The 27,481-nt window shown below is 40.8% G+C and overlaps 1 protein-coding gene across 6 annotated transcripts in view; it reads left to right on the top strand.

Moving 5' to 3' along the window:
- Positions 1-27,481, top strand: part of LOC135521890 (chromodomain-helicase-DNA-binding protein 4-like) — a 66,750-nt gene that overhangs the window by 10,408 nt on the left and 28,861 nt on the right. For all 6 annotated transcript variants that reach the window (XM_064947678.1, XM_064947675.1, XM_064947679.1 and 3 more), the window contains exons 13-26: positions 9,661-9,872; positions 11,893-12,024; positions 12,263-12,362; positions 12,482-12,673; positions 13,147-13,347; positions 13,481-13,618; positions 25,006-25,127; positions 25,430-25,603; positions 25,857-25,998; positions 26,252-26,383; positions 26,521-26,638; positions 26,792-26,916; positions 27,045-27,137; positions 27,226-27,367. In XM_064947678.1, coding sequence (XP_064803750.1) covers positions 9,661-9,872; positions 11,893-12,024; positions 12,263-12,362; positions 12,482-12,673; positions 13,147-13,347; positions 13,481-13,618; positions 25,006-25,127; positions 25,430-25,603; positions 25,857-25,998; positions 26,252-26,383; positions 26,521-26,638; positions 26,792-26,916; positions 27,045-27,137; positions 27,226-27,367 — 2,023 coding nt within the window. The remainder of the gene's footprint in view (positions 1-9,660; positions 9,873-11,892; positions 12,025-12,262; positions 12,363-12,481; positions 12,674-13,146; positions 13,348-13,480; positions 13,619-25,005; positions 25,128-25,429; positions 25,604-25,856; positions 25,999-26,251; positions 26,384-26,520; positions 26,639-26,791; positions 26,917-27,044; positions 27,138-27,225; positions 27,368-27,481) is intronic.

The following is a 27,481-nucleotide window of genomic DNA, read 5'->3' as shown; positions in this document are numbered from 1 at the left end:
GAGCATTACAAGAAGTGTAAATGTTTCCCCTTAAACCACTCAAGTGTTGTTTTAGCAGTATGCTTCGGCTCATTGTCCTTCTGGAAGGTCCTGCCCCGTCGCAGTCTCAAATCTCTGGAAGACTAAAACAGGTTTCACTCAAGAATTTCCCTGTATTTAGCACCATCCATTTTTCAACTCTTACCAGTTTCCCAGTCCCTGCCAATGAAAAACATCCCCACAGAATGATGCTGCCACCACCATGCTTCACTGTGGGGATGGTGTTCTCGGGGTGATGAGAGGTGTTGGGTTTACGCCAGACATAGTGTTTTCCTTGAATGCCAAAAAGTACCTTCTTCCTTGTGTTTGGGGAGTCTACCACATGCTTTTTGGCGAAACACCAAATGTGTTTGCCTATTTCTTTCTTTAAAATTAAGCAACGGCTTTTTTTCTGGCCACTCTTCAGTAAAGCCCAGCTCTGGAGAGTGTACGGCTTAAAGTGATCCTATGGAAAGATATTCCAATCTCCGCTGTGGAGATTTGCAGCTCCTTCGGGTTATCTTTGGTCTCTTTGGTCTCTCTGTTGCCTCTCTGATTAATGCCCTCCTTGCCTGGTCTGTGGGTTTTGGTGGGCAGCCCGCACTTGGCAGGTTTGTTGTGGTGCCATATTCTTTCCATTTTTTAATAATGGATTTAATGGTGCTCTGTGGGATGTTAAAAGCTTCAGATATTTTTTTTATAACTCAACCCTGATCTGTACTTCTCCACAACTTTGTCCCTGACCTATTTGGAGAGTTCCTTGGTCTTTATAGTGCCTCTTGCTTGGTGGTGCCCCTTGCTTAGGGGTGTTACAGACTCTGGGGCCTTTCAGAACAGGTCAAAAAAATAAAGGGAACACTAAAATAACACATCCTAGATCTGAATGAATGAAATATTTTTATTAAATACTTTTTTCTTTACATAGTTGAATGTGCTGACAGCAAAATCACACAGAAATTATCAATGGATATCAAATTTATCAACCCACGGAGGTCTGGATTTGGAGTCACACTCAAAATTAAAGTGGAAAACCACACTACAGGCTGATCCAACTTTGATGTAATGTCCTTAAAACAAGTCAAAATGAGGCTCAGTAGTGTGTGTGGCCTCCACGTGCCTGTAGGACCTCCCTACAACGCCTGGGCATGCTCCTGATGAGGTAGTGGATGGTCTCCTGAGGGATCTCCTCCCAGACCTGGACTAAAGCATCCGTCAACTCCTGGACAGTCTGTGGTGCAACGTGGTGTTGGTGGATGGAGCAAGACATGATGTCCCAGATGTGCTCAATTGGATTCAGGTCTGGGGAACGAGCGGGCCAGTCCATAGCATCAATGCCTTCCTCTTGCAGGAACTGCTGACACACTCCAGCCACATGAGGTCTTGCATTGTCTTGCATTAGGAGGAACCCGGGGCCAACCGCACCAGCATATGGTCTCACAAGGGGTCTGAGGATCTCTTCTCGGTACCTAATGGCAGTCAGGCTACCTCTGGCGAGCACATGGAGGGCTGTGCGGCCCCCCAAAGAAATGCCACCCCACACCATGACTGACCCACCGCCAAACCGGTCATGCTGGAGGATGTTGCAGGCAGCAGAACGTTCTCCACGGCATCTCCAGACTCTGTCACGTCTGTCACATGTGCTCAGTGTGAACCTGCTTTCATCTGTGAAGAGCACAGGGCGCCAGTGGCGAATTTGCCAATCTTGGTGTTCTCTGGCAAATGCCAAATGTCCTGCACGGTGTTGGGCTGTAAGCACATCCCCCACCAGTGGACGTCAGGCCCTCATACCACCCGCATGGAGTCTGTTTCTGACCGTTTGAGCAGACACATGCACATTTGTGGCCTGCTGGAGGTAATTTTGCAGGGCTCTGGCAGTGCTCCTCCTTGCACAAAGGCGGAGGTAGCGGTCCTGCTGCTGGGTTGTTGCCCTCCTACGGCCTCCTCCACGTCTCCTGATGTACTGGCCTGTCTCCTGGTAGCGCCTCCATGCTCTGGACACTACGCTGAGAGACACAGCAAACCTTCTTGCCACAGCTCGCATTGATGTGCCATCCTGGATGAGCTGCACTACCTGAGCCACTTGTGTGGGTTGTAGACTCCGTCTCATGCTACCGCTAGAGTGAAAGCACCGCCAGCAAAGTGACCAAAACATCAGCCAGGAAGCATAGGAACTGAGAAGTGGTCTGTGGTCCCCACCTGCAGAACCACTCCTTTATTGGGGGTGTCTTGCTAATTGCCTATAATATCCACCTGTTATCTATTCCATTTGCACAACAGCATGTGAAATTTATTGTCAATCAGTGTTGCTTCCTAAGTGGACAGTTTCACAGAAGTGTGATTGACTTGGAGTTACATTGTGTTCCCTTTATTTTTTGAGCAGTGTATATACTGGGATCATGTGACAGATCATGTGACACTTAGACTGCACACAGGTGGACTTTATTTAACTAATTATGTGACTTCTGAAGGTAATTGGTTGCACCACACCTTATTTAGGGGCTTCATAGCAAAGGGAGTGAATACATATGCACGCACACCACTTTTCCTTATTTCTATTTTTTTTGCATTTTTTGAAACAAGTCATTTTTAAAAATTTCACTTAATTTATTTGGACTATTTAGTGTATGTCCATTACATGAAATCCAAATAAAAATCCATTTAAATTATAGGTTGTAATGCAACAAAATAGGAAAAATGCCGAAGGAGATTAATACTTTTGCAAGGCACTGTACCGATTCCATGGCACATGGTTTATGAATTGACATGCAAAACGACAACGGATTCAAAACTTAACATTTTTCAATTTAAATTATTATACAAAATTCTTGCAACCAATAGAATGTTATATATATGGGGGATACAAAAAAACATTAACACCTTTAGCATCTCCAGACCTCCGCATTCGGTACCCGGATGTGAGGGTGACCGTGACCCCCAGCTTCTTCATAAAGGTTTCCAGACCCGCAAAGTGAACTGGGGACCACGGTCGGTAACGATGTCCTCTGGAAGACTGTAGTACCGGAAGACCTGCTGGAATAGTGGCCTGGAGAGTAGTCCAGAGAGAGGGATAAAACGGGGGGATTTAGAGAATCTGTCAACAACAACCATAATAGTGGTAAAACCATCAGAAAGGGGAGATCAGTTACAACGTTTATGGACAGGTGTGACCTTGGCCGCTGAGATATGGGAAGGGGAAGTTGTTTTCCTGCTGGAGCCTGCCAGGGAGATTTGGATTGGGTTCATGTTTAGCGAGTTGACATATTGTTCATGTTGGGTTCATGTTTATGAGTTGACATATTGGGCGACGTCCTACGCCAAGGTGGGCCCCCAGTATTTCTCGTGGAGGATTGGATGGTGTGGGTGATACCTGGGTATCCAGCGACAGAGGGATGTGTGTGCCCAGGTCAACAACTGATCTCTCACCCCCATGGGGACGTAAATACCTTCTGGAGGGCAGGTAGCTGGAGCGGGCTCCCTCTCCAGAGCCTGGCAGAGCCTGCTCTGCTGTGGAGAGGTGTGTGGCCTCTACCTCCATAGGTTCAGGCTCTGCCTCAGGACAGCCAAAGGAGGGAGGCGAGTGGCGAGGTGGACACCTGTGCTCCCGAAGAAGGTTATCCAGATGGATGGCCATTGACACGAGAGCGTCCAAGGATATGTTGTCATCCCGACATGCCTACTGTGTCTGGATCTCAATGCGCAGTCCACTGCGGAATAGAGTACAGAGCGCCAGCTCATTCCATCTACTGGAGGCTGCCACATTCTGAAAGGTGAGGGTGCACTCCGCAATGGTCTGGGCACCCTGCTGGAGTTGGAACAGATGCTCACCTCCCTCTCTGCCCTCTGGAGGTTGGTCGAAGACCGCCCTGAACAGAGCCATGAACCTCTCATAGTAACCCAGTTCCTCCTCCCATGCGGACCGTGGCAACCTTGGACCTCTCGATGATGGGGGCTCCCATCTGATAGGAGCTCCCATCTAATAGGGGAAGTAGAGGGAGCACTTGAGTAGGAAGCCACGGTATTTCGATGGAGTTCCGTCATACTTCTCCGGAAGGGATAGTCAGGCATCGGCTGGGTGGGCTGAGGGACTGGCTCACTGTGATGACCCATGGTAGGAGGCCCTCTGATAGGGGTATGGAGAACCTCGCTGGTGTTGTCGAGGCGGTGGAGAACACGGAGGACTTCCCTCATGGTTGTACCCAGTTGGTTGTGGTGTTGGTGGAATAGATGACCCTGTTCATTGACCGTCTAGAAGAAGGTTTTATCTTCTGCTGCTTCCATATTGTGAGGTGGTATTCTGTAACGTATATGCCGGGAGTCAGGAAACAGGTGTAGAAGGTGAGTTTAATAATCAAATCAAATGTTATTGGTCACATACACATGGCTAGCAGATGTTAATGTGAGTGTAGCAAAATGCTTGTGCTTCTAGTTCCGACAGTGCAGTAATATCTAACAAGTAATGTAACAATTCCCCAACTACCTAATACACACAAATCTAAAGAGATTGAATAAGAATATGTATCATGACACAAGGTGAGACCCAGATGCAGACACAGGAGGCAGATGGTTGGAGTCTTACAATATTTATTAATCCAATAAGGTAAGGCAAGAGGATGGTCGTGGACAGGCAAAAGGGTCAAAACCAGTTCAGAGTCCAAACAGTACCGAAGGGCAGGCAGAATCAAGGTCAGGGCAGGCAGGATGATCAGGCAGGCGGGAAAGTAGTCCAAAGTCAGGCAGGGGTCAAAACCATGAAAATTGTGAAAAAAAGAATAGCAAAAGGAGTTCGGGAAAAACACGCTGGTTGACTTGACTAACATTCAAGACGAACTGCCACAGAGAGACAGGAATCACAGGGAAAAATACACTGGGGAAAATAAGCGACAGCTGGAGGGGTTGGAGACAATAACAGGAACAGGTGAAACAGATCAGGACGTGGCATATGTACGTATAAATATATGGATGAGTGATGGCCGAACAGCATAGGAAAGGTGCACTAGATGGTTTAAGGTACAGTATATACATATGAGATGAGTAATGTAAGATATGTCAACATTATTAAAGTGGCATTGTTTAAATTGACTAGTGATCCATTTATTAAAGTGGCCCGTGATTTGAGTCTCTATGTAGGCAGCAGCCTATCTGAGTTAGTGATTGCTGTTTAGCAGTCTGATGGCCTTGAGATAGAAGCTGTTTTTCAGTCTCTCGGTCCCAGCATTGATGCACCTGTACTGACCTCGCCTTCTGGATGGTAGCGGGGTGAACAGGCAGTAGCTCGGCTGGTTGTTGTCCTTGATGATCTTTTTGGCCTTCCTGTGACTTTGGGTGCTGTAGGTGTCTTGGAGTGCATGTAGTTTGCCCCCGGTGATGCGTTGAGCAGACTTCATCACCCTCTGGAGAGCCTTACGGTTGTGGGCAGTGCAGTAAAAGTTTGTGAGGGTTTTAGGTGACAAGCCACATTTCTTCAGCCTCATTTCACTTCAGCCACATTTCTTCAGGTTGAAGTGACTCAGGGAGTACAGGAGGGGGCTGAGCATGCAACCTTGTGGGACCCCAGTGTTGAGGGTCAGCGAAGTGGAGATGTTGTTTCCTACCTTCACCACCTGGGGGCGGCCAATCAGAGAGTCCAGGACCCAATTGCACAGGTCGGGGTTGGGACCTAGGGCCTCCAGCTTAATGATGAGCTTGGAGGGTACTATGGTGTTGAATGCTGAGCTATAGTCAATGAACAGCATTCTTACATAGGTATTTCTCTTGTCCAGATGGGATAGGGCAGTGTGCAGTGTGATGGCGGTTGCATCGTCTGTGGACCTGTTGGGGCGGTACGCAAACTGAAATGGGTCTAGGGTGGCAGGTAAGGTGGAGGTGATATGATCCTTGACTAGTCTCTCAAAGCACATAGTCATTTAGTTAAGTTGTCTTTGCCTTCTTGGGTACAGGAACAATGGTGGCCATCTTGAAGCATGTGGGGACAGCAGACTGGGATAGGGAGAGATTGAATATGTCTGTAAACACACCAGCCAGCTGGTTTGCGCATGCTCTGAGGAGGCGGCTAGGGATGCCATCTGGGCCAGCAGCCTTGCGAGGGTTAACACTTTTAAATGTCTTACTCATGTCGGCCACGGATAAGGAGAGGGTGGCACTGTATTATCATCAAAGCGGGCAAAGAAGGTGTTTAGTTTGTCTGGAAGCGAGATGTCGGTGTCCGTGACGTGTCTGGTTTTCTTTTTGTAGTCCATGATTTCCTGTAGACCCTGCCACATACGTCTCATGTCTGAGCCATTGAATTGCAACTTCACTTTGTCCCTTAACCGACATTTCGCCTGTTTGATTGCCTTGCAGAGGGAACAACTACACTGTTTGTACTCGGCCATATTCTCAGTCCTCTTTCGATGGTTAAATGCGGTGGTTCGCTCTTTCAGTTTTGCGCGAATGCCGCCATCCATCCACGGTTCTGGTTAGGGTAGGTTTTAATAGTCACAGTGGGTACAACATCTCCAATGCACTTCCTTATAAACTCACTCACAGAGTCTGTATATATATCGATGTTAATCTTTGAGTCTGCCCGGATCATTTCCCAGTCCGAGTGATCAAAATAATCTTGAAGCGTGGATTCCGATTGATCAGACCAGTGTTGAATGGCTTTAGTTACGGGTACATCCCGTTTGAGTTTCTGGCTATAAGACGGTCGGAATTAGATGGAGTCTTAGTCGGATTTGCCCGAAGGGAGGGCGAGGAAGGGCCTTGTATGCATCGCGGACGTTAGAGTAGCAGTGATCGAGTGTATTGCCCGCGCAAGTGCTCCAATCAATATGCTGATAGAATTTAGGTAGCCTTGTTCTCAAATTTGCTTTGTTAAAAACCCCAGATACAATAAATGCAGCCTCGGGATATATGGTTTCCAGTTTACATAGAGTCCAGTAAAGTTCCGGCATGGTGTCTGCTTGAGGGGGTATATACACAGCTGTGATGATAACTGATGAGAATTCTCTTGGGAGATATTATGGCTGGCATTTGATTATAAGGAATTCTAGGTTGGTGAGCAGAAGGACTTGAGTTCCTGTATGTTATTATGATTACACCATGAGTCGTTAATCATGAAGCATACACACCCGCCCTTCTTCTTCCCAGAGAGGTGTTTATCTCTGTCGGCGCGACGCATGAAGAAGCCCGGTGGCTGAACCAGCTCCGATAACTTATCCCGAGATAGCCATTTTTCCGTGAAACAGAGCATGATACAATCTCTGATGTCTCTCTGGAAGGCAAACCTTGCTTTAATTTCATCTACCTTGTTGTCAAGAGACGGGACATTGGCAAGTAGTATACTCGGAAGCAGTGGGCGGTGTGCACGCCTACGGAGCCTGACCAGGGGGCCGCTCCGTCTGCCTCTTCTGCGGCGACGTTGTTTTTGGTCGGTGTCTGGGATTAGACCTACCGTCCTGGGTGGTGGTCCGAACAAAGGATCCACTTCGGGAAAGTCATATTCCTGGTCGTAATGATGGTAAGTTAGCGGTGCTCTTATATGCCATAGTTCTTCCCAACTGTATGTAATAACACTTAAGATTTTCTGGGCTAACAATGTAAGAAATAATACATAAAAAAACTAAATACTGCATAGTTTCCTAAGGACTCGAAACGAGGCAACCATCTCTGTCAGCGCCATCTTCATGAAACAATACAAAAGAACAAACATGAGAAGCGTACTGAACATGAGAGAAAACAACACCACCTAATGACTGATGACAACTGAGGGCTAAATAAAGGGGGCGAAATCAAGGGGAAAATGATGGCCACGTGTGTGTAATGATAAGGGACAGGTGTGCGTAATATAATAGCCAGTTCCGGTGGTTAGTAGACCGGTGACGTCGCGCTGGAGGGAGCAGGAGTAGGTGTGACAATATGTTTATAATTCCCGTGCCATTATTTTATTTTACATGATTTTATAGTGAGAAGGATATAATTTAAATTAGCTGATTAAAATAGAAAGGAGATTTTTCCCATTTATGGAGCATATGAAGTGGCTATGTTGAGCGAAAAAGTGATCACTTGAAACAGGTCCTATATGCTAGATTTGAGAGTTATTTGGCAACTTTAGTTGTGATTGATACAAACCATAGAATGTCTCAGAAATCAGGCTGCTTCGGTTTTATAGTGGAACATGTGCTTAATATGAGCAGCTGAGACAGAAATATAAGAGTGTTGGGTCAGTAACCAAAAGGTTGCTGGATCAAATCCCGAGCTGACAAGGTAAAAATCTGTCGTTGGGCACCTGAACAAGGCCGTTAACCCACTGTTCCCCAGTAGGCTGTCATTGTAAATAATAATTTGTTGTTAAATGACTTGCCTAGTTAAATAAAGGTTAAATTAAATATAGATTTATAAATAAATAATAATAATGCAGTCCACACTCAAAGGCAATTACTCACATTTGTTAGGCTCGAGCCATGAGTACCAGACATCTTATATCAGTTTTGTTTGATGTTTTCTGCCATGTGTAATATGCGTTAGGCTATGTATTGTAAAGACACAACACATTTTTTTGATCTTGGGCCAGGGTAGCCTAGTGGTTAGAGCATTGGACTAGTAACCGGAAGGTTGCAAGTTCAAACCCCCGAGCTGACAAGGTACAAATCTGTCGTTCTGCCCCTGAACAGGCAGTTAACCCATTGTTCCTTGTTCCGTCATTGAAAATAAGAATTTGTTCTTAACTGACTTGCCTAGTTAAATAAAGGTAAAATAAAAAAATAAGCCTATGCATAAACTCAAATATGTGTTAGGGTGTTTTGAATTAGTCATCACCTGAGAAAGCGCTGTCCATTTTTTTTATGTTAGGCTTTGAAACAACATCCACAACAACCATGTTTTATACTGTTTCAACCTGCTGTTAAACTTGTTTCTTCAAATCATCACAGTGAGGTGAGTTTTAAAGGTATGATAGGCCTTCTGTTTTGATGATAAGTGTTTGATGTGATTTCCCATTGCATTTGCTTTGATGTCAGAGTGGTTAGAGGGTCAATAGAGCCCTGAGTACCAGACCATTAGGACCTGATTGAGGGACAATAGAGCCCTGAGTACCAGGTCATTAGGAACTGATGGAGAGACAATAGAGCCCTGAGTTACCATTAGGACCTTATGGAGAGACAATAGAGCGCTGAGTACCAGGCCATTAGGAACTGATGGAGAGACAATAGAGCCCTGAGTACCAGAACATTAGGACCTGATTGAGGGACAATAGAGCCCTGAGTACCAGGTCATTAGGAACTGATGGAGCAACAATAGAGCGCTGAGTACCAGGCCATTAGGAACTGATGGAGAGACAATAGAGCCCTGAGTACGAGGCCGTTAGGACATGATGGAGGAACAATAGAGCCCTGAGTACCAGGCCATTAGGAACTGATGGAGGGACAATAGAGCCCTGAGTACCAGACCATTAGGACCTGATGGTAGTTGGGTAGTAAGTTGGGTACTACCAAAGCATGTCCAGAGTGCATAAAAGGATTACATGGAATTTTACTGCCGCCATGACTGCCGGTGTGGCGGTAATACGGTCACCGCAACAGCCCTAGGCTCAATGTCTTCATCCTTATGTACTAAATAGAGAGTAGACTCATCTTTTACCCTCTTCACTCTTTTCCCTCCCTCCAGTTGGAGCTGAACTGCCAGGTGATGTTCCGTAACTACCAGAGGAAGACCGACATGGACGAGCCCCCGCTGGTGGACTTCGGAGGGGAGGGGGACGATGACAAGAGCACTAAGAGGAAGAACAAGGACCCCCTGTATGTTCACATGGAGGAGGAGTTCTACCGTTACGGAGTCAAGATGGAGTGGCTCATGATCCACCGCATCCTCAACCACAGGTAGCGCACACACAGGCACCTGGGATACACACGCTAACAAACACACGCACTTGGGGTACACACACTAACACACACACCTGGGATACACACGCTAACACACACACGCACCTGGGGTACACACACTAACACACACACACCTGGGATACACACACACACACACACACACACACACACACACACACACACACACACACACACACACACACACACACACACACACACACACACACACACACACACACACACACACACACACACACACACCTGGGGTACACACACTAACACACACACACCTGGGATACACACGCTAACACACACACACCTGGGATACACACACCTGGGATACACACGCTAACACACACACACCTGGGATACACACGCTAACACACACACACCTGGGATACACACGCTAACACACACACACACACACGGGATACACACGCTAACACACACACACACCTGGGATACACATGCTAACACACACACACACCTGGGGTACACACACTAACATACACACACCTGGAATACACACGCTAACACACACACACCTGGGATACACACGCTAACACACACACACCTTGGATACAGACGCTAACACACACACCTGGGGTACACACGCTAACACACACACAACTGGGGTACACATGCTAACACACACACACACCTGGGGTACACACGCTAACACACACACACACGCCTGGGGTACACACGCTAACACACACACACCTGGGGTACACACGCTAACACACACACACACCTGGGGTACACACGCTAACACACACACACACACACACCTGGGGTATACACGCTAACACGCACACACACCTGGGAGACACACGCTAACACACACACAACTGGGGTACACATGCTAACACACACACGCACCTGGGGTACACACGCTAACACACACACACACACACACACCTGGGGTATACACGCTAACACGCACACACACCTGGGAGACACACGCTAACACACACACCTGGGATAAACACGCTAGCACACACACACACACACACACACCTGGGGTACACACGCTAACACACACACAACTGGGGTACACTTGCTAACACACACACACACCTGGGGTACACACGCTAACACACACACACACACACACACACACACACACCTGGGGTATACACGCTAACACACACACACACCTGGGAGACACACGCTAACACACACACCTGGGATAAACACGCTAGCACACACACACCTGGGATACACACGCTAACACACGCACACCTGGGATACACACACTAACACACACACCTGGGATAAACACGCTAACACAACACAGCATAGGTAACATACTACCATACTACGCACACCTTCTTAGGCGAGGTGCTGGCTAGTGGAGTAGAAAACTTGAAAATAAAAGAGAGCCGCACACTCTAGGAGCTCAGATGCAAAAATGTAATTACCAACATTTCGACAGCCAAGCTGTTTTCATCAGGGTATAATCACAAACACTGCGGGACGACTCGTTTATGTAGTGTCAAGAGACACAGGTGTCTGTAATCATGGCCAAGAGTGGCCTAATAATTAAAATGGCATACAAAGAACAGCATACAAACAACAAATGGATAGCATACGATCATAAATTAATTTGACTACACAAGCTTACAAACAATTACAATGGCAAAGTCACAATAATCACAAGAATGGCTTCAGATCAAAGTCTATGTTGAGACCGAAGGGAGCAAGGGTCTTTAAGTGAAAGATCCAGGCAGCCTCTCGTTTTAACAATAAATTATCAAGGTCACCCCCTCCCCTAGGGAGGGTGACATGTTCGTTGCCAATATAACGCAGAGACGAAATTGAGTGGTCTAACGCAGAGACGAAAACATACTAGCTCCTAACACAGGCATGTCATAGTCAGTTCTGTAAAGGAAAAGGCTGTTTATTTGTTGTAAAAATGGCAATATATTGTTTAACACCTCTGTATCCTGTTTGTATCAATACAGATGTAAACCATAATATCATCATTCTCCTTCCCCTCTCCTCCTCTCTCCAGTGTGGATAAGAGGAACAACGTGCACTACCTGATCAAGTGGAGGGATCTGGCCTACGACCAGGCCTCCTGGGAGAGTGAGGAGATGGACATCCCAGAGTACGACCAATACAAGCAGACCTACTGGAACCACAGGTACACACACACACACACACACACTCAACAATACATGCACACACAACTCCGATAACTATAGTAACCTAGAGCAATTTATAGTAACCTATAGCAACCTATAGTAAGTAACCTGAAGCAATAATCTAATACTCTTCATGCCTTCCATCTTTCTCTACCTACCCCCTCTTCCATCTCTCTCTCTCTCTCTCTCTCTCTCTCTCTCTCTCTCTCTCTCTCTCTCTCTCTCTCTCTCTCTCAGAGAGTTGATGTTGGGAGATGAGGGCAGGCCTGGTAAGAAGCTGAAGAAGATAGCTAAAGTGAAGAAGAGTGAGAAACCCCCTGCTAACCCTGTGGTGGATGTAAGTACGGGTACTTCCTTGTTCCTTTTCATGCAAATCTTCCAAATCTTCCATTCACATTGATTCATGATTCTGCTCTGTAAGGTAAATGAAGATGTCCACTTCCACTTCCCCTCCAGCCCACCATCAAGTTTGACCATCAGCCAGACTACCTGGACACTACAGGGGGAACGCTGCACCCCTACCAGCTGGAGGGTCTCAACTGGCTGCGTTTCTCCTGGGCTCAGGCCACTGACACTATACTGGCTGATGAGATGGGTCTAGGCAAGACTGTCCAGACCGCTGTCTTCCTCTACTCACTCTACAAAGAGGTGTGTTGGTAGGGTCTGTATTGGGGTCTGTGTGTGCTGGATAGGCAAAATAATGTGGTCATCTGATTCCACAGCAATGTGTTTCAGAGTGTGTGTGTGTGAGAGCGATATCTTGTGTGTATGCAAGTTTGTGTCTCTCTTCCAGTCTGCCTTCCCTTGTCAATAATTTCAGTAGTGGAACTGCCAAACCCTGGACAAACAATAAAACCACCCATCAAAGGGAACTAGTCCAAAAAGAGGGACTCTGTCCTAAAGGCAGGCTGGGACAAATACATGCAAAGTCCAGCTAGTCTTATCAGAAGGCTAGGATGAGTTATTACCCTACTGCTAAATACCTAGCGACGTGAATGATCAGTCCAATGTTAGGGGATAAGGGCAGAGCATCTAAATCGGACTTAGGCACTTCTCTTTTCTGATTCACCTAAAGTGTTTTACTCACTCACCTATTAACCCCTGACCTTCCACCTCTCCAGGGTCATTCAAAGGGCCCGTTCCTGGTGAGCGCCCCCCTGTCCACCATCATTAACTGGGAGAGAGAGTTTGAGTTGTGGGCCCCGGACATGTACGTGGTGACCTACGTAGGAGACAAGGACAGCAGAGCCGTCATCAGAGAAAACGAGTTCTCCTTCGAGGGCAATGCCATCCGGGGGGGCAAGAAGGCCTCTAAGATGAGGGTGAGAGATGAGTGGGATGGGAGGATGGGGAGACTGACAATGTGCGGTCATGGATGTTATTGTTGTTCATTATATCTTTGTTGTTACCTCCTAATCCTTTGCCCCCTTCCTCTCTCTCTCTGTCCCCCTGCAGAAAGACTCATCGGTGAAGTTCCATGTCCTGCTGACGTCCTATGAGCTGATCACTATAGACCAGGCTGTGCTGGGCTCCATAGACTGGGCCTGTCTGGTGGTGGATGAGGCACACAGGCTGAAGAACAACCAGTCAAAGGTCAGACACACACCAGTACAATAACCATTATAGTCATAACCAGTACCTTAACCATTAGAGTCATAACCAGTACCATAAACATTATAGTCATAACCAGTACAATAACCGTTACAGTCATAACCAGTACCTTAACCATTATAACCAGTACCATAACCATTATAGTCATAACCAGTACCATAACCATTATATTCATTAACCAGTACCATGACCATTATAGTCATAACCAGTACCATAACTATTATAGTCATAACCAGTACCATGACCATTATATTCAATAACCAGTACCATAACCATTATATTCAATAACCAGTAACATAACCATTATATTCATAGCCAGTACCATAACCATTATATTCAATAAACAGTACCATAACCATTATATTCATAGCCAGTACCATAACCATTATATTCAATAACCAGTACCATAACCATTATAGTCATAACCAGTACCATGACCATTATATTCAATAACCAGTACCATAACCATTATATTCAATAACCGGTACCATAACCATTCTATTCAATAACCAGTACCATGACCATTATATTCAATAACCAGTACCATAACCATTCTATTCAATAACCAGTACCATAACCATAATATTCAACAACCAGTACCATAACCATTATATTCAATAACCAGTACCATAACCATTATAGTCATAACCAGTACCATAACCATTATAATCATAACCAGTACCATAACCATTATATTCATAACCATTATATTCAATAACCAGTACCATAACCATTATAGTCATAACCAGTACCATAACCATTATATTCAATAACCAGTACCATGACCATTATATTCAATAACCAGTACCATAACCATTATAGTCATAACCAGTACCATAACCATTACAGTCATAACCAGTACCTTAACCATTATAACCAGTACCATAACCATTATAGTCATAACCAGTACCATAACCATTATATTCATTAACCAGTACCATGACCATTATAGTCATAACCAGTACCATAACTATTATAGTCATAACCAGTACCATGACCATTATATTCAATAACCAGTACCATAACCATTATATTCAATAACCAGTAACATAACCATTATATTCATAGCCAGTACCATAACCATTATATTCAATAAACAGTACCATAACCATTATATTCATAGCCAGTACCATAACCATTATATTCAATAACCAGTACCATAACCATTATAGTCATAACCAGTACCATGACCATTATATTCAATAACCAGTACCATAACCAATATATTCAATAACCGGTACCATAACCATTCTATTCAATAACCAGTACCATGACCATTATATTCAATAACCAGTACCATAACCATTCTATTCAATAACCAGTACCATAACCATAATATTCAACAACCAGTACCATAACCATTATATTCAATAACCAGTACCATAACCATTATAGTCATAACCAGTACCATAACCATTATAATCATAACCAGTACCATAACCATTATATTCATAACCATTATATTCAATAACCAGTACCATAACCATTATAGTCATAACCAGTACCATAACCATTATATTCAATAACCAGTACCATGACCATTATATTCAATAACCAGTACCATAACCATTATAGTCATAACCAGTACCATAACCATTATAATCATAACCATTATATTCAATAACCAGTACCATAACCATTATATTCAATAACCAGGACCATGACCATTATATTCATAACCAGTACCATAACCATTCTATTCAATAACCAGTACCATAACCATTATATTCAATAACCAGTACCATAACCATTATAGTCATAACCAGTACCATAACCAGTATAGTCATAACCAGTACCATAACCATTATAGTCATAACCAGTACCATGACCAATATATTCAATAACCAGTACCATAACCATTATAGACATAACCAATACCATAACCATTATAGTCATAACTAGTAACCTTAACCATTATAGCCATAACCATTACCATAACCATTATATCCATAATCAGTATATTCATAACCATTATAGTCATAACTAGTACCATAACCATTATAGTCATAACCAGTACCATGACCATTATAGTCATAACCAGTACCATAACCATTATAGACATAAACAGTACCAAAACCATTATAGTCATAATCAGTATATTCATAACCATTATAGTCATAACCAGTACCATAACCATTGTAGTCATAACCAGTACCATAACCAGTATAGTCATAACCAGTACCATAACCATTATAGTCATAAGCAGTACCATAACCATTGTAGTCATAACCAGTACCATAACCAGTATAGTCATAACCAGTACCATAACCATTATAGTCATAAGCAGTACCATAACCATTATATTCATAACCAGTATAGTCATAACCAGTACCATAACCATTATAGTCATAACCAGTACCATAACCAGTATAGTCATAACCATTATAGACATAACCAGCACCTTAACCATTATAGTCATAACTAGTACCATAACCATTATAGTCATAACCATTACCACAACCATTATATTCATAACCATTATAGTCATAACCAGTACCATAACCATTATAGTCATAACTAGTACTTTAACCATTATATTCAATAACCAGTACCATGACCATTATATTCTATAACCAGTACCATAAACATTCTATTCAATAACCAGTACCATGACCATTATATTCAATAACCAGTACCATAACCAGTATAGTCATAACCATTATAGTCATAACCAGTACCATAACCATTATAGTCATAACCAGTACCATAACCATTATATTCAATAACCAGTACCATGACCATTATATTCAATAACCAGTACCATAACCATTATAGTCATAACCAGTACCATAACCATTATAATCATAACCATTATATTCAATAACCAGTACCATAACCATTATATTCAATAACCAGGACCATGACCATTATATTCATAACCAGTACCATAACCATTCTATTCAATAACCAGTACCATAACCATTATATTCAATAACCAGTACCATAACCATTATAGTCATAACCAGTACCATAACCAGTATAGTCATAACCAGTACCATAACCATTATAGTCATAACCAGTACCATGACCATTATATTCAATAACCAGTACCATAACCATTATAGACATAACCAATACCATAACCATTATAGTCATAACTAGTAACCTTAACCATTATAGCCATAACCATTACCATAACCATTATATCCATAATCAGTATATTCATAACCATTATAGTCATAACTAGTACCATAACCATTATAGTCAGAACCATTACCATGACCATTATAGTTATAACCAGTACCATGACCATTATATTCAATAACCAGTACCATAACCATTATAGTCATAACCAGTACCGTAACCATTATAGTCATAACCAGTACCATAACCATTATAGACATAAACAGTACCAAAACCATTATAGTCATAATCAGTATATTCATAACCATTATAGTCATAACCAGTACCATAACCATTGTAGTCATAACCAGTACCATAACCAGTATAGTCATAACCAGTACCATAACCATTATAGTCATAAGCAGTACCATAACCATTATATTCATAACCAGTATAGTCATAACCAGTACCATAACCATTATAGTCATAACCAGTACCATAACCAGTATAGTCATAACCATTATAGACATAACCAGCACCTTAACCATTATAGTCATAACTAGTACCATAACCATTATAGTCATAACCATTACCACAACCATTATATTCATAACCATTATAGTCATAACCAGTACCATAACCATTATATTCAATAACCACTACCATAACCATTCTATTCAATAACCAGTACCATAACCATTATATTCAATAACCACTACCATAACCATTCTATTCAATAACCAGTACCATAACCATTATATTCAATAACCAGTACCATAACCATTATATTCAATAACCAGTACCATAACCATTATATTCAATAACCAGTACCATAACCATTATATTCAATAACCTGTACCATAACCATTAGAGTCATAACCAGTACCATAACCGTTATAGTCATAACCAGTACCATAACCATTATATTCAATAACCAGTACCATAACCATTGTAGTCAAAACCAGTACCAGAACCATTATATTCAATAACCATTACCATAACCATTATAGTCATAACCAGTACCATAACCATTATTTCAATAACCAGTACCATAACCATTATAGTCATAATCAGTACCATAACCATTATATTCAATAACCAGTACCATAACCATTATATTCAATAACCAGGACCATAACCATTATAGTCATAACCAGTACCATAGCCATTATATTCAATAACCAGTACCATAACCATTATAGTCATAACCAGTACCATTACCATTATAGTCATAGCCAGTACCATAACCATTATAGTCATAAGCAGTACCATAACCATTATAGTCATAAGCAGTACCATAACCATTGTAGACATAACCAGTACCATGACCATTATAGACATAACCAGTACCATAACCATTATAGACATAACCAGTACCATAACCATTATAGTCATAACCATTACCACAACCATTATATTCATAACCATTATAGACATAACCAGTACCATAACCATTATAGTCATAACCATTACCACAACCATTATATTCATAACCATTCTATTCAATAACCAGTACCATAACCATTATATTCAATAACCAGTACCATGACCATTATATTCTATAACCAGTACCATAAACATTCTATTCAATAACCAGTACCATGACCATTATATTCAATAACCAGTACCATAACCAGTATAGTCATAACCATTATAGTCATAACCAGTACCATAACCATTATATTCAATAACCAGTACCATAACCATTATATTCAATAACCAGTACCATAACCATTATATTCAATAACCAGTACCATAACCATTCTATTCAATAACCAGTACCATAACCATTATATTCAATAACCAGTACCATGACCATTATATTCTATAACCAGTACCATAAACATTCTATTCAATAACCAGTACCATGACCATTATATTCAATAACCAGTACCATAACCAGTATAGTCATAACCATTATAGTCATAACCAGTACCATAACCATTATATTCAATAACCACTACCATAACCATTCTATTCAATAACCAGTACCATAACCATTATATTCAATAACCACTACCATAACCATTCTATTCAATAACCAGTACCATAACCATTATATTCAATAACCAGTACCATAACCATTATATTCAATAACCAGTACCATAACCATTATATTCAATAACCAGTACCATAACCATTATATTCAATAACCTGTACCATAACCATTAGAGTCATAACCAGTACCATAACCGTTATAGTCATAACCAGTACCATAACCATTATATTCAATAACCAGTACCATAACCATTGTAGTCAAAACCAGTACCAGAACCATTATATTCAATAACCAGTACCATAACCATTATAGTCATAACCAGTACCATAACCATTATATTCAATAACCAGTACCATAACCATTATAGTCATAACCAGTACCATGACCATTATAGTCATAACCAGTACCATGACCATTATATTCAATAACCAGTACCATAACCATTATATTCAATAACCAGTACCATAACCATTATAGTCATAACCAGTACCATAACCATTATATTCAATAACCAGTACCATAACCATTATAGTCATAACCAGTACCATTACCATTATAGTCATAACCAGTACCATAACCATTCTATTCAATAACCATTACCATAACCATTATAGTCATAACCAGTACCATAACCATTATAGCCATAACCAGTACCATAACCATTATAGCCATAACCACTAACATAACCATTATAGTCATAAGCACTCCATAACCATTATAGTCATAAGCACTACCATAACCATTATAGTCATAAGCACTACCATAACCATTATAGTCATAAGCACTACCATAACCATTATAGTCATAACCAGTACCATGACCATTATAGTCATAACCAGTACCATAACCATTATGGTCATAACCATTATATTCATAACCAGTACCATTACCATTATAGTCATAACCAGTACCATGGCCATTATAGTCATAACCAGTACCATAACCATTATATTAAAATACCAGTACCATAACCATTCTATTCAATAACCAGTACCATAACCATTATAGTCATAAGCAGTACCATAACCATTATATTCATAACCAGTATAGTCATAACCAGTACAATAACCATTATAGACATAACCAGTACCATAACAATTGTAGTCATAACCAGATCCTTAACCATTATAGTCATAACCAGTACCATAGCAATTATAGTCATAACCAGTATAGTCGTAACCAGTAGCATAACCATTATTGACATAGCCAGTACCATAACCATTATATTCAATAACCAGTACCATAACCATTATATTCAATAACCAGTACCATAACCATTATAGTCATAACCAGTACCATAACCATTTAAGTCATAACCAGTACCATAACCATTATATTCATAACCAGTACCATAACCATTATATTCAATAACCAGTACCATAACCATTCTATTCAATAACCAGTTCCATAACCATTATATTCAATAACCAGTACCATAACCATTCTATTCAATAACCAGTACCATAACCATTATAGTCATAAGCAGTACCATAACCATTATATTCATAACCAGTATATTCATAACCAGTACCATAACAATTACAGTCATAAGCAGTATAGTCATAACCAGTACCATAACAATTATATTCATAACCAGTATAGTCATAACCAGTACAATAACCATTATAGACATAACCAGTACCATAACAATTGTAGTCATAACCAGCACCATAACAATTATAGTCATAACCAGCATAGTCATAACCAGTACCATAACCATTATAGTCATAACCAGTATAGTCATAACCATTACCATAACCATTATAGTCATAACCATTATATTCAATAACCAGTACTATAACCAGCATAGACATAACCAGTACAGTCATAACCATTATATTCAATAACCAGTACCATAACCAGTATAGTCATAACCAGTACCATAACCATTATAGTCATAACCAGTACCATAACAATTATAGTCATAACCAGTATAGTCATAACCTGTACCATAACCATTATAGTCATAACCAGTACCATAACCATTATATTCAATAACCAGTACCATAACCATTATATTCAATAACCTGTACCATAACCATTGTAGTCATAACCAGTATATTCAATAACCAGTACCATAACCAGTATAGTCATAACCAGTATAGTCATAACCATTGTATTCAATAACCAGTACCATAACCAGTATAGTCATAACCAGTATAGTCATAACCAGTACCATAACCATTATAGTCATAACCAGTACCATAACAATTATAGTCATAACCAGTATAGTCATAACCATTATATTCAATAACCAGTACCATAACCAGTATCGTCATAACCAGTATAGTCATAACCATTATATTCAATAACCAGTACCATAACAATTATAGTCATAACCAGTATAGTCATAACCATTCTATTCAATAACCAGTACCATAACCATTATATTCAATAACCAGTACCATAACCATTCTATTCAATAACCAGTACCATAACCATTATAGTCATAAGCAGTACCATAACCATTATATTCATAACCAGTATAGTCATAACCAGTACCATAACAATTACAGTCATAAGCAGTATAGTCATAACCAGTATAGTCATAACCAGCACAATAACCATTATAGACATAACCAGTACCATAACAATTGTAGTCATAACCAGTACCATAACAATTATAGTCATAACCAGTATAGTCATAACCAGTACCATAACCATTATAGTCATAACCAGTATAGTCATAACCATTATATTCAATAACCAGTACCATAACCAGTATAGTCATAACCAGTATAGTCATAACCATTATATTCAATAACCAGTACCATAACCAGTATAGTCATAACCAGTATAGTCATAACCATTATATTCAATAACCAGTACCATAACCAGTATAGTCATAACCAGTACCATAACCATTATAGTCATAACCAGTATAGTCATAACCATTACCATAACCATTATAGTCATAACCATTATATTCAATAACCAGTACTATAACCAGCATAGACATAACCAGTACAGTCATAACCATTATATTCAATAACCAGTACCATAACCAGTATAGTCATAACCAGTATAGTCATAACCAGTACCATAACCATTATAGTCATAACCAGTACCATAACAATTATAGTCATAACCAGTATAGTCATAACCAGTACCATAACCATTATAGTCATAACCAGTACCATAACCATTATATTCAATAACCAGTACCATAACCATTATATTCAATAACCTGTACCATAACCATTGTAGTCATAACCAGTATATTCAATAACCAGTACCATAACCAGTATAGTCATAACCAGTATAGTCATAACCAGTACCATAACCATTATAGTCATAACCAGTATAGTCATAACCATTATATTCAATAACCAGTACCATAACCAGTATAGTCATAACCAGTATAGTCATAACCAGTACCATAACCATTATAGTCATAACCAGTACCATAACAATTATAGTCATAACCAGTATAGTCATAACCATTATATTCAATAACCAGTACCATAACCAGTATCGTCATAACCAGTATAGTCATAACCATTATATTCAATAACCAGTACCATAACAATTATAGTCATAACCAGTATAGTCATAACCATTCTATTCAATAACCAGTACCATAACCATTATATTCAATAACCAGTACCATAACCATTCTATTCAATAACCAGTACCATAACCATTATAGTCATAAGCAGTACCATAACCATTATATTCATAACCAGTATAGTCATAACCAGTACCATAACTATTACAGTCATAAGCAGTATAGTCATAACCAGTATAGTCATAACCAGCACAATAACCATTATAGACATAACCAGTACCATAACAATTGTAGTCATAACCAGTACCATAACAATTATAGTCATAACCAGTATATTCATAACCAGTACCATAACCATTATAGTCATAACCAGTTCCATAACCATTATATTCAATAACCAGTACCATAACCATTATAGTCATAACCAGTATAGTCATAACCATTATTTTCAATAACCAGTACCATAACCAGTATAGTCATAACCAGTATATTCAATAACCAGTACCATAACCAGTATAGTCATAACCAGTATAGTCATAACCATTATTTTCAATAACCAGTACCATAACCAGTATAGTCATAACCAGTACCATAACCATTATAGTCATAACCAGTACCATAACAATTATAGTCATAACCAGTATAGTCATAACCATTATATTCAATAACCAGTACCATAACCAGTATCGTCATAACCAGTATAGTCATAACCAGTACCATAACCAGTATAGTCATAACCAGTACCATAACCATTAAAGTCATAACCAGTACCATAACAATTATAGTCATAACCAGTACAATAACCATTATAGACATAACCAGTACCATAACAATTGTAGTCATAACCAGTACCATAACAATTATAGTCATAACCAGTACCATAACAATTATAGTCATAACCAGTTTAGTCATAACCAGTACCATAACCATTATAGTCATAACCAGTACCATAACCATTATATTCAATAACCAGTACCCTAACCATTATATTCAATAACCAGTACCATAACCATTATAGTCATAACCATTATATTCAATGACCAGTACCATAACCAGTATAGTCATAACCAGTATAGTCATAACCATTATATTCAATAACCATTACCATAACCAGGATTGTCATAACCAGTACCATAACCATTATAGTCATAACCAGTACCATAACAATTATAGTCATAACCAGTATAGTCATAACCATTATATTCAATAACCAGTACCATAACCAGTATAGTCATAACCAGTATAGTCATAACCAGTACCATAACCATTATAGTCATAACCAGTACCATAACCATTATAGTCATAACCAGTACCATAACAATTATAGTCATAACCAGTATAGTCATAACCATTATATTCAATAACCAGTACCATAACCAGTATCGTCATAACCAGTACCATAACCATTATAGTCATAACCAGTACCATAACAATTATAGTCATAACCATTATAGTCATAACCATTATATTCAATAACCAGTATAATCATAACCAGTATAGTCATAACCAGTACCATAACAATTATAGTCATAACCAGTATAGTCATAACCATTATATTCAATAACCAGTACCATAACCAGTATAGTCATAACCAGTATAGTCATAACCAGTATAGTCATAACCAGTACCATAACAATTATAGTCATAACCAGTATAGTCATAACCATTATAATCAATAACCAGTACCATAACCAGTATCGTCATAACCAGTATAGTCATAACCAGTACCATAACCATTATAGTCATAAGCAGTACCATAACAATTATAGTCATAACCAGTACCATAACCATTGTAGTCATAACCAGTACCATAACAATTATAGTCATAACCAGTATAGTCATAACCATTATATTCAATAACCAGTACCATAACCAGTATAGTCATAACCAGTACCATAACCATTATAGTCATAAGCAGTATAGTCATAACCAGTATAGTCATAACCAGTATAGTCATAACCAGTACCATAACCATTATAGTCATAAGCAGTACCATAACCATTATAGTCATAACCAGTACCATAACCATTATAGTCATAAGCAATACCATAACCATTATAGACATAACCAGTACCATAACCATTATAGTCATAAGCAGTACCATAACCATTATAGACATAACCAGTACCATAACCATTATAGACATAACCAGTATAGTAATAACCAGTATAGTCATAACCAGTATAGTCATAACCAGTATAGTCATAACCAGTACCATAACCATTATAGTCATAAGCAGTACCATAACCATTATAGACATAACCAGTACCATAACCATTATAGTCATAAGCAGTACCATAACCATTATAGACATAACCAGTACCATAACCATTGTAGACATAACCAGTACCATAACCATTATAGTCATAACCAGTACCATAACCATTATAGTCATAAGCAGTACCATAACCATTATAGTCATAAGCAGTACCATAACCATTATAGTCATAAGCAGTACCATAACCATTATAGTCATAACCAGTACCATAACCATTATAGTCATAAGCAGTACCATAACCATTATAGACATAACCAGTACCATAACCATTATAGTCATAAGCAGTACCATAACCATTATAGACATAACCAGTACCATAACCATTGTAGACATAACCAGTACCATAACCATTATAGTCATAAGCAGTACCATTAACATTATAATATGACATTACCTTGCATACTGAATACAGCGTTTGTTAGTATAGTTATGGTTATAACCATTCAAAGATGAGAGATCACCCTGTTTTGTGAAGAGGACAGCGGAAGTATAAAACGCTGTCTCTATCTCTCTCTGTGTAGTTCTTTAGGATTCTGAATAACTACCCTCTCCAGCACAAGCTGCTGCTGACTGGTACACCTCTACAGAACAACCTGGAGGAACTCTTCCACCTGCTCAACTTCCTCACCCCAGTGAGATTCAAGTCAGTATGCCTACACTACTTTGTGTGTGTGTGTGTGTGTGTGTGTGTGTGTGTGTGTGTGTGTGTGTGTGTGTGTGTGTGTGTGTGTGTGTGTGTGTGTGTGTGTGTGTGTGTGTGTGTGTGTGTGTGTGTGTGTGTGTGTGTGTGTGTGTGCGTGCGTGCGTGCGCGTGCCTGCGTGCGTGTGTGTGTGTGTGCTGCTATTGCTGAGTGTTTTGTAGTCCTGATGTTTCTTTTTGAACAAATCCAGTAACCAAAACAATAACAAAAGTCCCCTCCCCTTCTCTCCCTCTCTGCTCTGCAGTAACCTAGAGGGGTTCCTGGAAGAGTTTGCTGACATCGCCAAAGAAGACCAGATCAAGAAGTTGCATGACATGCTGGGACCACACATGCTCAGGAGACTGAAGGCCGACGTCTTCAAACACATGCCCTCCAAGACAGAGCTCATCCTACGAGTGGAGCTCAGCCCCATGCAGAAGTAAGTGATGAGAAGGGGAGGGTGGGTGGGGAGGATGATGCTAGCAATCAAATCAAATTGGATTCGTCACGTTCGTCACTCGAAATGCTTACTTGCTATCTCCCTCAACAGTGCAGTACAATCAGTGCTAATGAGTGGAGAAGTATAGAGAATAAGGAAATAGAGGCTTGAATGTCAGTATTGTAGTGTTGCAGAAGTCTCATGTTGGCTTCTATTTCTTGTTTTCGGGTATTAATTTAATTGTGTGATGCAGGAAGTACTACAAGTTCATCTTGACGCGTAACTTTGACGCCCTGAACACCCGCGGAGGAGGAAACCAAGTGTCCCTGCTCAACGTGGTCATGGACCTCAAGAAGTGTTGCAACCACCCCTACCTCTTTCCCGGAGCCGCAATGGTACGATCTCAACCCATTCTCTGAGACATGGGCCATACCATTGATTCAGTGCTTGAAGGAGGGCATCAATCTGTGTGTTTGTATACGAGTAAATATTGTATTGAATGTATATGATTTTGTTTGTTATATTTCCAAAACTTAACCTAACAGACTAAACAAAATGTGTTAAGATGCTTTGATCTGGATGCAGTCTGCTTGATGATGAGCTTTAATTAAGTAAAGGACTGATGTTTGATTGATTGATCTCCTGCAGGAGGCCCCAAAGATTCCAAACGGAATGTACGAGGGCAGTGCCCTCACAAGGGCTTCTGGGAAACTGACTCTGCTGCAAAAGATGATGGTTAAACTCAAGGAGGGAGGACATAGAGTGCTCGTCTTCTCTCAGGTACACACACACACACACACACACACACACACACACACACACACACACACACACACACACACACACACACACACACACACACACACACACACACACACACACACACACACACACTAACTGTCTCTGTCTCCTGGTAGATGACTAAGATGTTGGACCTGCTGGAGGACTTCCTGGAGAACGAGGGTTATAAGTACGAGAGGATTGATGGAGGTGTAACGGGGGGCATGAGACAGGAGGCCATCGACCGCTTCAACGGTGAGACACACACACATGGGTTCATGGATACACTAACGACAGCACAATTGGAACAGTAACTTTAACTGGGAAAAATATGAATTGGAAGTTTCTATTTGTCTTTTGTCACCTCCCTCCCTCTTTCTCTCCCTTCTCCTCTCTCTCTCTCCTCAGCTCCTGGCGCCCCTCAGTTTGCCTTCCTGCTCTCTACCAGAGCGGGAGGGTTGGGCATCAATCTGGCAACCGCCGACACCGTCGTCATCTACGACTCCGACTGGAACCCCCACAACGACATCCAGGTACACACACGCACACACACACGCACACGCACACGCACACACACATACATACACACACACACACACACACACTAGAAGCACACCTCCTGCTCACCTCTCCTCTTCCAATCTCTTCCCCTCTCTCTCAGGCATTCAGCAGAGCTCACAGGATTGGTCAGAATAAGAAGGTTATGATCTATCGCTTCGTTACCAAGGCGTCTGTGGAAGAGCGGATTACTCAGGTAAATCCAGTATACCAAGGCCTACCAGACTCATACAGAGTGGTAGGTAAAATACAGACACTAATTCTCCTCTCATCCTCTCCTCCAGGTGGCTAAGAAGAAGATGATGTTGACCCACCTGGTGGTGCGTCCTGGGCTGGGCAGTAAGACAGGTTCCATGTCTAAACAGGAGCTGGATGACATCCTCAAGTTTGGAACAGAGGAGCTGTTCAAGGACGAGCTGGGAGAGGGTGAGTCACTAACTACTAACCATAACCAGGTCAGTCCACTCCAAACAGGTAGTCATTCCCATTGTCGGGGGCCGTAATGCCTGCTGGTTTTCCTTCAAACTAACAACCTGGAAA

This window comes from Oncorhynchus masou, chromosome 30 (genome assembly GCF_036934945.1).
Source record: "Oncorhynchus masou masou isolate Uvic2021 chromosome 30, UVic_Omas_1.1, whole genome shotgun sequence".
Taxonomy (NCBI): Eukaryota; Metazoa; Chordata; class Actinopteri; order Salmoniformes; family Salmonidae; genus Oncorhynchus; species Oncorhynchus masou.
Note: the sequence above shows the minus strand (reverse complement) of the source record. Positions and strands in the feature narration are given on the sequence as shown.